At 31.5% G+C, this 13362-nt stretch overlaps 1 protein-coding gene across 2 annotated transcripts; it reads right to left on the reverse strand.

The window, feature by feature from the left end:
• Positions 1-3186: 3186 nt before the first annotated feature.
• On the reverse strand, positions 3187-8674 carry LOC142610912 (serine carboxypeptidase-like 45). Of its 2 annotated transcripts, none has more exons than XM_075782897.1 (10): positions 8285-8674; positions 8036-8137; positions 5771-5866; positions 5379-5471; positions 4966-5036; positions 4500-4844; positions 4265-4389; positions 3808-3900; positions 3570-3687; positions 3187-3490 (listed from the first exon to the last, which is right to left on the reverse strand). In XM_075782897.1, exons 1-10 carry the CDS (start codon positions 8535-8537, stop codon positions 3338-3340), a joined length of 1449 nt encoding a protein of 482 aa, XP_075639012.1. In that variant the 5' UTR covers positions 8538-8674; the 3' UTR covers positions 3187-3337. The 2 variants fall into 2 exon arrangements, with proteins under 2 accessions (XP_075639012.1, XP_075639013.1); XM_075782898.1 differs by having other exon boundaries at positions 3642-3687; positions 8285-8659.
• Positions 8675-13362: the final 4688 nt, after the last annotated feature.

Here is a 13362-nt window from a genome sequence, read left to right on the forward strand (position 1 = left end):
CGAGGCCAATCTGAATTTATCTATCTCTTCGTTGATTTCTCACCGTTTTATCAGTTATAATGGGTCGAGATCGGTCCAAACACTTAGCGAATTCTTTGAACAATGCTCTCTAGATCCTGATACACTTATTGTTGGGTCGAGCCCATTCCCATAGGGTTCGGGCTAGCTTTAATCCCCCGGTTTTGCCTTGACTAATCAAACCGCTCTCGGACCTAAGTTTGGTGGGCCGGTACTGATCATTTGAGCCCAATTCCCCTACACATAATATAACGGGAGCAAAAACATCTTTTTGGTCCCTATACATATTTTGGGGCTGTTTTTATTTTAGTTCTCATGTTTTTTACACTTTCAATTTAGTCTTTGAAATTTTGAACCTATATAAAGGTTCGTTTGAGATCTGCTTATTTTACTGAAACAGAAATTTTTTTTGTTGAAAGTACTGTAGATAATGGTAAATGTTAGTTGAAATAATACAGTGAGACTCATGAATAGTATCAAAAAGTGCAATGAGACCGATGAATAGTACCAAAAATAAGTTGAATAGTAAAATAAGTTGGCAAAAAATAAGCTAGCTAAACAGACACTAAGCCAGCATATGGGAGAGGATGTTTGCACGTTTTGCATTTGGGAGAGGCATTGTTAATGGAGCAGCCATGAAGTGAAAAGCCTAATAAGTTTTTAGCAACAGTGTTTTACCTTTTTAAAATTATTTTGCTACAGTATTTTCAATAATAATTTTCAGTTTTTAACAAAATAAACGATATCAAAACAAACCCTAAGTAAAAAAAAAAAAATTACCTGGCTACATACCGCACAATTGGCACATATCTGACTAATTCACGTAATAATTTATTTATTTATTTCAGCTTCTTGGCTACCGATTATACACTGCAAAAACCAAATCCAATCAAACCGTAAAGAAAAAACAAAACCAATTAAAGAAACCAAAAAAAAAATTAAACAATATAGAAAGACAAAAAGCGTGGGGTGAGGCAGATTTTTAACATCTGCCTTTGCTAACTTTGCCTTTTCTGACTCACGTCTGTCTGCTGGCTGTCTTCCTTTCAACTTGTTTCCTTTTCTTTCCATTTTAATAAAGTTTACTTTTAAATGAGCTTTTCCTATTTTGATACCAATCAAGCCCCACTGCGCCAAGTATCCAATGCTACAATAATTGAATAGCTTTGTGCATGAGCCCCACTGCACCAAGACTTGTGTTTGTATGTCTTAATTTTTTAACAAAAATAATTGGATTTTTGTTTACCGAGAAGAATATTAATTGTACGTATAATGATAATTTTCAACTTACATGGTTAACACTATTTCCTTTAATGGTAATTCTATTTACTTTTTTCAATTTTTATTACAAGTATGAAATAATTAAGTATTTTTGGTTATGAATATTTTCAAAGTTAGATTCGCAAAAATAATAATAATTAATGATGATTTTTGGCGGATTCCTTGATTTTGTAGTAATAGTGTTTGATGTAAACTTAAATTATATATTTTATCTCATATTTAGTAAATAAGCTACCAAATCATTACGTAATGCACAAAGTAAGGCATTAAGCCATTACGTGATAGACAAAAAAATATATATATATATATATATATATATTTTTTTTTTGATACATTTCGTAGTATTATTAAGCTAAAGGTATAAATTAATGATATCAACTAATAAAGTCATCTGATTTGTTGTTAAAAAATTCAGTTATGGTTTGATTGCAAATAAACAAACATGTTAGGGTACTTTTAAAGTTTAAAATTTGGTAGTTTATTAAATAATATATGAGATAAAATATATAAATTTTATTTTGTATCAAATATCAAAAGCTATCAAAGAATTATATATTTATGAAAAAAGGAATTTTTTTTATGAAAAAAGGAATTGATTTTTTATAATATAATTATCAACGAACGGTCCAAATGAAAAGTCATAAATAAAATAACTAAATTAATAATTAGTAAATAAGTTACCGAATTATTACAGGATAGACAAAGGGCATTTGGATTCAGATTATTTCCGCGTTCAAGTTTTGTTTTTTTTTTGTTTTTTTTGTTTTTTTTTTTTTTTGTTTCTGCTGCAGAGGGGGACATGTGCGCAGTGCGCGCACTGTGCGCGTACTGTGCGGCACTGTGCGCGTACTGTATGGCACTGTGTACGCACTGTTCATGTACTTTTTCATCAATTTTTTATGAAAAATGGGTCTCGCATCACTATTCACACATTTAAAAATTATTTTGCTACAGTATTTTCAGTTTTCAGTTTTTAATTTTCAGCAATAAGTTCTATCCAAACGGACCCAAAGTGGATGGTTATTATTATTATTATTATTATTATTATTAGCATGTAATTCATGCAAACGCATAGATGTATTTAAAATTTAACACAATTTTTATTATAAAAATATTAATAATTAGTCAAATTATTTTTAAAAAATAGCATATAACACATGCATTCGTATAGATACATTTAAAATTAAACACAATTTTTATAAATATAAATAATTTGTTAAATTATTTTTTTAAAAAAAAGTAAATGTAATTAGTCACATATTAGTTACATATTAAATATAATAGTTTTTTTTTCTAATTTTTAATAAGATAGAACGTGTGATGATCTTTGTTGTGGGATGATTTTTATCGAGTATATGTGATTGATTATAAATAAATAAATAAATAAATATATATATATATTTAATTCTTAGTATTTTGCATTCATTAACTCACTTGACACAGATTAAAAAACTTAAGTGCATACATGACATAAACTTAAGTGGATAATTATGGTGTGGTCTTCACATAAATTTAGATATACAGCACAAAATTATATTCTAATTTCAAATTTTAATTAAACTTTCTCTAAGTTTTACCTATTAGTAACATGTATATTAGTAACATGTATACATAGATAACTCCAAAATATAGTGGTAACAACACTATATACAAATAGATAACGAATTCAACAAACAGAGACCACTCCAAATCGGTAGCTGGGACAAAATATTTTGGTACCGGTATATAGTGGTGTTTTGGGTTAGGATTATCGCTCTATATTTACGTAAAAGAATTTGTTATGATGATCACAGTGAAGAACAAATTTTATTAAGCTTTCGGCCTTCTCTGCATGCTCTAAGAAGTTCAAGCAAAGAAGCCCATCAGACACAAATGTAAAAGACATAATTCTGGTAGTATTTTTAGATTAACAATACTAGAACGTGCTTATTTAATGCAATTGCATAATACATAACTTTGCAAGTCAAATAAAATTAATGATGTGAAAATAAATAATTGCAATAAATTCATGTTTTAATTATCCAAGATTTTGATTAGTTCATGCTTCTGCAGGTAGTGGTTTCCCATCAAGAAATGCCTTAAACAGAAGTAATGACCTCGCTGGTTGTGTGGCCGGAGCTGTGTGTGAAGCTCCTCTTATGCTGGCAAAGGATAGCTGATTGTTACCATATACTTGTGTCCATCCACCAACCTAAAGGAAAAAATAAATGAGGAAAAAGAATACCATTTGGCACCAATCGATAAAGAGACAAGAATATAAATATATTGACCTGTTTTCCCTCAAACCATGCTCTGTAAGGCACAGTTGAATTCAGTCCCAAGTCCTTTGCTAATCCACTTACCAGTGTTCGAGTCCCAGTAAATGGGATTATTCCATCTTGATCTCCACTGTCATAGTACATCAAAATCGACTAAATTGTAAGCAAGACCCTTTTCTGTCTTCTACAAATGTGATAAAAGATAGGAAGCAAAATAGTAAAGAGCTTTGTAAAGAGTTTATTACCATACCTGTAAACCAAGGATCGGATGCCAGACTTGACAAGTGAGCCCACGACACCAATTGTAGGTATCTCTCGGTTTTCATCATCATACCCCAGGACTCTGAGATTTAAATAGTAAAATAAGGAACCCCTAGAGTTGTGGTATTACCGAGAGGAAGAAATTCTAATTTATAAAAGCAAAACGAAAAAAAATTGATTTCTTTAGATCATGGATGGGACGCATTCTGAAACAAAAAAAGAACTTATGAAGAAAAATCATGAACTATTAATTGAGATTGCAAGAATCCTTTGCATTTTAATTACAAGTTACCATTTTAACATTGTGGCTATTAATTCTGTTTCATACTATTTGAGATGCTTATGATATATTAAATTGTTCTTGAAAAAAAAAAACTTAAAAACTTAAGTTAAAGATGGCACTAATTTATAAAATTTTCAAAAAAAAAAAAAGCTCATATCATTGCCTGCTGCATAAACTCCATTCCTTGATTCCAATGAGTTTGGCATGGAGAGCCGTCTGCACATCTTTTCTGTTTAAATACTTTTGTGTGTTATCTTGTGCACAGACATCTACCTCCTGTATACTTTCCTGTAAAGGCAAAGTCAAATGTGATCTCCATAAACAAAAGGTTGTGTTTTAAATCAAAAGAAGTAATGAGCACACATAACATGAGTTTTGACAAGGTATATAAACTTCACCTGCTGACTGAGGGCATCTGATTCTGAATTGAGAGATGTCAAATATTGAAATCTAGACCTGAGGGGCTGATAAAGCATGTCCATTTGTGATTGAACAGATGATAGACAAACGTCACCAATCACATTGTATCGGTCGATGTAGTCTGTAAGTTCTTTTGAAAGTTCAATATATACAGAAATGCAGGTAGAAGAAAGAAATCCTCTTATGGCACCTCTCATAATCTGAGAACTATTGCAACCTTTAGTGAGAAGTTCATAAACACCATCAGATATCAAGCCATGAGACCAATAATACTCATCTGGTGAGTTGAAATCAACCGCGAATTCCAGAAGAGGATTCCCTATCTGCATTATAAAATTTTGCTCACTAAATGTTATTTGGCATAGGCATAACAAAAAATAAATAGGAACATTTAAATTTAAAAACTCAAGTTTTCTTGAAGTCATATTTCCAAGTTATACTCACAGCTATTCCCTTTAAATTGAACTTCACTTTGGACTGAATAATGAGGTGGGCAAGTTGTGGCACATAGTGACCTATTAAAGAAATAATACCATGAATTTTATAAGGAATCTCTCTTTGATAAGAAATGAACAGATTTTTTTTTTTTGGCTACTTGAAAATGAAAAATATAATACACCTTTATTTTTGAACTAGGCCTATTATGGCTCCCTAATCATCATAATGAATTCAGTCTTCCCAATGATCCAATAATTTATCAATGTGATGTTGTAGACCAAAATATTGATTCTAATTCATGTTCTCTATCTCACTATCTCTCAACAATGTGTGCATGCACATGAACAGAAGATCTATAGTTGTATGCACCCCAAAAAAAAAAAAAAAAAAATTCTTCAATTAGAAGGGGAAAAAAAAACCTGCGTAGCTCTCTCCTGTAATAAAAAAATCTCTGTCTCGGTATTCTGGAAATTTTCCAAACCAGCGTTGCAGGAATGTAAGACTATCTCGTGCTTAAGAAAAAGCAAACGCAATGTCAGTTTCAAAAGGCCCATATATAAAACCATTATACAAAAGGCAATGCTATTTGAATGTAAAAGTTGTGCACTTTTAAACAAATTGCCTTTCGTTTTGTTTTCATTCTCAAATCACGGCTGTCACATTTGTAATTTATTTTTAAATCAGGTGAGGTAAATGTACATTCTATATGAATAAAGTACTAATTCAATACGTATAATGCTACAAAAGTATTGAAACAAATTCAGTAGGTAAAAAAAGTTTTGGCTGATTATAAAGGCTAGAGAAAATATACCTGCTATCTCGTCGTTCACATTATTGTAAAATGACTTATTAGCAGAGTAGGAGAAACCAACTCCTGCTGGTGATTCCAGATACAATATATTTGCTTCTGCAGCAAAGAGGAACTTAAAATGTAAATAACAACTATATATCCACTTCAATCTAGATTGTAACTCATACACAATAACTTAGAATGAAAATAACACACATATAAACATATACACATACATTTGTTTAAAGAGTAATACTACTAAATTTCCAAACAGCAATACATTTGTCATATTAGCAGTTGTCAAATATCCAAACCAGCGTTGCAGTTGTAGGAATGTAATTCAAATTTTCTATTAGACTTTGGCATGTTATAAATTTTAATTAGGTATCAAATTTATATATATAGGATTTTTTTTTTTGAGGATTGTACGAAAAATTATCATACAATATTAAAAATTTTAAATATATAACTTTATATTATTTCTTCTAAAAAAAAAACTTTATATTATAAAAAAAATTAATGTAAGTTAGAAATTTTGTATTATATATATAAATTAAAATTTTTTTTTTCTAAATGTTTTTTTTTTTAGAAACAAACACACACAAAAGAGAAAAAAAAAATTCTAATATAAAAGTACATCATAACTTTACTCAGAAACCATGAAAATGCTAAGCAGGCAAACAAAGCTTAGTGACTTTGCTTATCTATATAATATATTTATAGCTTTTTGAATGAAAATTATGACTTTGCTTATCTATATAATATGTTTATAGATTTCTTCTCATTTATTTATTAGATTATTTCATTTCAATTTAAAATATTTAATTTTTTTAGTGGGCTAGCCCATAAATATTTTAAGCATCAAAGTGAAAAAAAAATATATATATATATATATATATAAATACTGTTTTATTATATAAAGAGAATTATTCAATTTTCAGAATTCGTGGCCCCCATGACCCAGCATCTAGTTCGGAAGTTTCCGAACTTGAAATAATTGCCAAGTAGAAGAAAAGGAAATAGTAAGAGACAAGATTCACCGAATTATTCCCATGACTTTTTTGTCTAACATGCCGAGATTTTCACGGCAGAGATGGTGTGCGGGTCCTGCACGACTACTGAAATTAATGCATGTCAGTATCACACCCTTAAATTTCTAAGGATGTGTTTGGAAGCTGCGTTCAGGTTTGGACGCAAAACGCGTTTCAGTAATTTTTTTTTTGTTTCGGCTGCGGGGACAAAATCGTAGTGCGTGCACTATACGTGCACTATTCATGTACTTTTTAAAATTTTTTATTAAAAGTGGGTCTCACGATACTATTTACATATTAAAAAATTATTTTTCTACAGTATTTTTCAATTTTTAATTTCAGCTGCATCTAAAATTACTGTACTATTTACACATTAAATGGTTGTTATGCTTGTATCAGATTTTCTTAATCAGTCAGTCTTTAATATCGGAATTCTAACACCCAAGTTGTGTACATAAGTTCTTTAAATTTTTAAATGTTAAATTTTCATATAATTAAAAATTAATTTTTGTATTGTGAGACTTTATGGAAGAATTTTTTTTTCCCATAAATTAGTAACTAAAAGGACAGTGCAATCCAATTCTAATTCAATTTTTTTCTTAGATGTTATAACTTTAGGTTTTGTTTGGCTGGAGGATAGAAAATCTAAAGTTGGTAAAAAAAATGAGGGGATATAAGAGATTTAATTTCTCATGTGTGTTTGGTTTTGGGGTTGAAGTTTGAGTGATGAAAAACTCATTTATTTAGTTGAAAAGAAAATTTTAATTATACAAAATAGGGTTTGTATAAATTTACTTTCTTGCCTTTATTATATAACTTAAAAAAATATTTTATAAAAGAAAAAAAAAAGTATTGTTGGAATTAATAAATCACTAAATAAATAACCAAGTGTTTGTTTAATGAAGGAGGAAAAAAAAAATGTCACAAAGTTTTAATTGCGGGCGGTTGAACAACCTTCCCTTTTTCAATCCCCAAAATCACTACCCAAACCAAACATATACTTAAGTTTTAACGTTGTTTGAGTTTTTATTTTATTTTATTATCTATATACTATATCTTACATTAATTGATGATAACTAAGCAAACCAAATCATGTAGAAAAAGTGCATGGAAATTTACCCACCGCACACAGATAAAAAAGATACTTCAACAAAAAAATATAAGAATATATGCTCCAACAAAAAGTTGGATTCAAAATGAATATTTACCCACCGCACACAGATAAAAAAGATAAAGAGAAAGGATGTTGGAAAACCTTTATTCCAGCTATACTCATTCTTGACTAGATTGTCTCCACTCGGTTTAAAGGGTCCGTGCTCAACGAACGCTCCAGCACCAATAGATGAACAACCGGGCCCTACATGTAGACAAAAAGGCAATGGCATATTCATACACCAAAAAAAAAAAAGTAAAATGTTTCACAATTTTCATAGACTAAACCAAGTAAAAGTAAAATGGACATCAAAAACATTAGTTTTTAGGGAATGGAAAAAAGAATTTTTACCTCCATTTAACCAAAGAACAAGGGGCTTTGAATCAGGCTGTGCTTCGGCTTCAACAAAGTAGTAAAAAAGAGCTCTCTCTTGCTTTTCATCAATGGTGATGTAGCCAGAAAATTGTTGGAAACTGACTTTAGGTTGCCCTGGTAGACTTATGATTTTATCATCTATGGGAACAGACTCCACTGCCATGAAAATCTGCACCAAAGATGCACATATTATGGCCATCACCATCCATTGCTGCTGAGACTGAATCATTGAGCAAGATGAGGAGAGTGAGAACTTGAGCACTCAATTTGGTTTGAATAGAACTCCCCCCACGAAGTTGCCTTTTCTTATACGGTGAGGAATGCGCGTCCCATGTGGAAAATAAAAGTAGGATGGTGGTCCTAGTAAAGTTGATTAATTAACCAAGTAGACTTGACTTTAACAAAAATATGAAACTGAGCTATGATAAACGCAAACTCAATGAAGACTTTAATCTCTATCAAATTTAGTATGGTTATACTCATAGATTCTTATCAATTAATCAAGAGTAACCACACATGTTGTTCTATCTTATATATCTACAAAAATAAGTAAATAAATAAAGAAATTGTCTTGATTTTAACTTCGAGTTTTTAATTACTATTTCTTTGTATTTTTAGTGTTCGACTTATGTTTTTAAGTTATAAAGAATCATTCATCTAAAGTCACTGAGTTTTTCTTAGCCAACGTCCTTGGCACGACGCCCCCCTTTTGGGGTTAATACTTACTCCCTTCAAATAAGTTTATGCCAAAAACAAAACAAAAAAATCCATGATACAACAATCTTGATTGTACAACAGCATTTAAGGGGGGAAAGTCTAATACATTTTTTTTAGAGAGAAAAAAAGTTTAATACTATTGACAAACTTTGTATCATTGTGACTCTAAATAATTAAACATATACTTTACTTCATGAAGATAATTATTATATAAATGAAACTCCTAATTAATTAAGTTCATCCCAAATTTTTAATTAAATTAGAACAGGGTTAGAAATGAAAGGTCTTTTCTTTTATATGAAAATAACCCTAAAACCTCTAAAATGATCCAAATACCCCCTATAATCTCCACAATTATGAAAATAGCCCCAAAAAATTATTTTAAAAGGCCCTTAAAATGCCACAAATGATCAAAATACCCTTAGAACTTCCATTAGTTCTACATATTTTGATTATTTTGGTGGTTCAATTCTAGGGGTATATTGATCATTTTGGACATTTTTGGAGATAATTTGGTCATTTTGGTAATTTGAAAGTTTTTTATTTTTATTTTTATTTCAATAATTTTGGGAGTGTTTTGATTATTATCAAAATTCTTGAGGTATTTAGGATGTTTACTTTTTTTTTTCTTTTTTCTTTTCAAATAAAAAAACAGTGTATCTTACATCGCACCAAAACCCCTAAAAAAACAAAGAAAGTTTTCCGAACATTTTCAAGAAAGCAATTAAATACTGCAAAAAAAATTATTTTCTTTTAGATAAAACATCTTACATAACAAAAGTGAAGGGTTTATATAGACATGTGTTGCAAGATTAAAGGCCTGTTTGGTAAGATTGTTTGAAAAATAATTTTCGTTGTTTAAATAATATAACATGTATTTCTACAATATTTTTCATTCACATGTATTTCTACAATACTTAAACAACAATACTATAAATTTGTTACCAAATGGACCCTAACTTTACAAAAAAGGACACAAAAGTTATGAAGGCTAGCAGAAAAAGTACATTTTTACTTTTGACGTGTTGGAAGTTGGAACTCAATCATCTATATATATGGGAATTTCAAGTAGCGGTATCAGGAATGGAGTACATAGGGATGAAAATTTTGTCCCATCTCACTTGACCCACCCCTCCCCGCTTCACCCCACGCGGGTTTTTCTCGCCCCGCAAAGGTGGTGGGGTGAGAATGAGGCGAGATTTTAGCCTTGCACCGCGGGATGGGGCGAGGATGAGTTTAGACTTTTTAGATCTGCCCCTCCCCGCCCCGCCCCGCCCCGCATTGATAAATGTTAAATTGTAAATTTTTACATTCTAAAACTCTACTATTTAAACAAATATATCATCAACTTATTTTATTCTACCCAACAAGGCTTTCTGCCTCTTTTCTTTTGTCTTTATTATAAAATTTTTTATATACTATTGAATCATTTATTTTGTATTATGAGATTTTTGTTTTTGTTGTGATATTGTCTTATTAAATACTTTAATAATATTATTTAATTTTTGCCAAAAAATAGTTTAATTTGATAGGATAAATTTATTTGTGATTTCAATTATATTTTTATTAATGAAACAGGTTTTATTAAAAAATATTGTAATAATGGTGGGCAAATTAACAATAAGTAGAGTTTTACGGAGTGAGGCAGAGCTTTGTATGGCCCCAAGGGGCGGGGATGGGGCAAGAAAATTTTCCCATCATGCAGGGCGAGGCGGAGATGAGATAAGACAAAACCATGCAGAGCGGGGACGAAGACCTCATTCTTCAAACCCACTCCACCCCACCCCGGCCCGCCCCATTACCATCCTTAAGTACATTCTTAGGGCCCACGGGTAGGAGCTAAGGACAGAGTTCTTTCCAACCTAATCAAGCTGGATGAAAGGATTGGCGACAATTTCGCAGCCATTAGACAATAATTGCATTAATTCCATGTAAGTCACATTTGTCAAAGCCCTTTAAAAATTAATATTCTTAATCCTCCTCATCATCTTTGTGAAATATTTTAATCATCCAGAAAACACCATTTCTATTTTATATAAATACCCAGAAAACAGTATGGAGATAGTGATTACGTGCTAGAGATTTAATGAATGACAAGAATATCAAATTTGGCAAGGATTAGGGTTTAATTAGATGGTAACACTAAAGTGTAACACTAAAGTATAATACCTTAAATATTGTTTCTTAGATTCTACAAATTAAATAAAATTCACTGATGATGCCGAAGAATTCACCAGTAAGCTGCGAGTACTCCTCCGATTGAAGCAACACCTGCGAAGAGAAAGTAGATGATCGACAGAGAGCACCGGTGTGGTGCCGGCCAAAGACCCTCTGACGATCAAGTTAGAATCTTTGAAACAACCCTAGAGTGCCAGAGTTGAGGTAATTGTGCGTACCTTTTGTCATGAGGGTTTCTGGGGTTTATATAGTGGTGTAGAGCCGAAATAAATGCCTTGGCGAGGAAGTACTTTCCTTTTAGAAGAGCAATTCGCGGATCTTTGCATATCGTATAGAGCTCTTTTCCTTATAGGGATCTTTTTGACTAAGACCAAACGTGTAGCGAAAGAACTTTCCTTATATTCATGTATGTAGAAGTCAAGATAGATTAAGAATGGAGGTTGGATTACTCCTTCAGCTTTTTCCTGCCAAGGTCGTCAACCAATGTGCACCTCCTATACTGCCGTCAGCCTAGATACGTCTCCAAAGATATCGTCAGCTAAGGACCTTCACACCTGGGCCGTCAGTCTTGACTTCGCTATCTTGATCCTTTAGCCTAACGTCACCACGTAAGGGGTGTGGCCTTGAACGTCAAAAGAGGTGTCAATGACAATGGCTGACGGATAGTATATTTCCGTCAACTTCTTAATGTACCGTCAGCATGTAATAACGTCACTATCATTCACACAAAACTTCATTGACCAATGCAATATAAACAATTTATCTATTCCAATGACAATTCAGATTTAATTAAAATGAGTGTGATGATGCGAGAAATTAGTGGGCTGAATGTTCAAACCAAGCTGCAATGGAAGACCTGAAATGAAGCACAAAAAGTGCACCTGTATGATGCCCACCAAGGACTCTCTGATAGCCAAGTTAAAACTTTTTAAAAGATCTTCAAAAAATCTCAAAGTGTAAGAGTTAGGAAATTTTTTACGTCCTTCAAAAGTGGTGAAGTCTAGTCCTTATATAGGAGATCTTGAGTGGGTTTCCTTGTTTCATGCCACTCTTCCCATGAGAGACATGTTAGTTTAGTGGAGATAGTGGGAATGAGTTTTGACGAAACTGCTCTCATGTTCTGAAGTAGTGGGCTTATGTGATAAATCTCAATTCTAGCAAATATGGCTTAAATCTTTCCAAGTGTTGAATGTTGTATCTTCTAGACGAGTATGATGTTTGGATGACAATAATATTGAAGATGGCACATCCAAAGCTTGGATGACATTATAGACGATGCACTATTTTCAGTTCCATATCAGAGTCTATTTGGGAGCCATTATTAAATTATTGAGTGTTCCAAAAGCTAAAATTATTGAGATATGGTAAATTTAATAATTTAAAATTGATTTCTAACACCCCCTCACATGTGGGCTGAAAATACTTTTTTAATAGGTGAGACCCAACACGTAGGAATTTAAATAAAAGGTAGAGTGGAGGAGACAAGAATCGAACTCAGGACCTCTTGCTCTGATACTATGTTAAATTACCAATTGTCCCAAAAGTTTAAACGATTAGAATATGGTAAGTTTAATCACTAATTTTTAACCGTCATCATGATTTCTAGATTGGCAAGCATCTTGGGGTCTTGTATAAACTAAAATTTTACTAAAATTTAGTAAAACCCATATTATTTAATCAGAACACACCACTTTAATAAGTAACAACTTCTTTAGAAATATTGTGGAAAAAGGTGTGCCCTAGTCTTTATTTATTCATTTTTTTAAAAGCATTTGTGTTCATAGTGCTACTTACCAAATATTTGAACTTTATCTACATCAGGCATATTAGATTTATGGCAAAGTCAAAATTTTTAATAAAATGGAATCATTTAATACTTTTGAGGAGAGAGAGAGCAACAAGACAGAGCACAGAATTTTGATTGTCAATGGAATATCCTCCATGGATTGTTCTCTCTTCACATAAGAGTTAGTTGAAATTTGGAAAGGAGATGTGAATATGTTTGCAAGGAAAATTATTAGTTTGTATGAACAGTGAAATGTAAAGTGTACATTGTAAACAAAAGGATTGTACGCTTAAATTCCCTACCATATAAACTTTACATTCTACTATTCATGTAAACTAACGATTGTCCATGTTTGTAATAATTGCCATTGGAA

This window comes from Castanea sativa, chromosome 9 (assembly GCF_040712315.1).
Source record: "Castanea sativa cultivar Marrone di Chiusa Pesio chromosome 9, ASM4071231v1".
In the NCBI taxonomy this organism is placed as follows: Eukaryota; Viridiplantae; Streptophyta; class Magnoliopsida; order Fagales; family Fagaceae; genus Castanea; species Castanea sativa.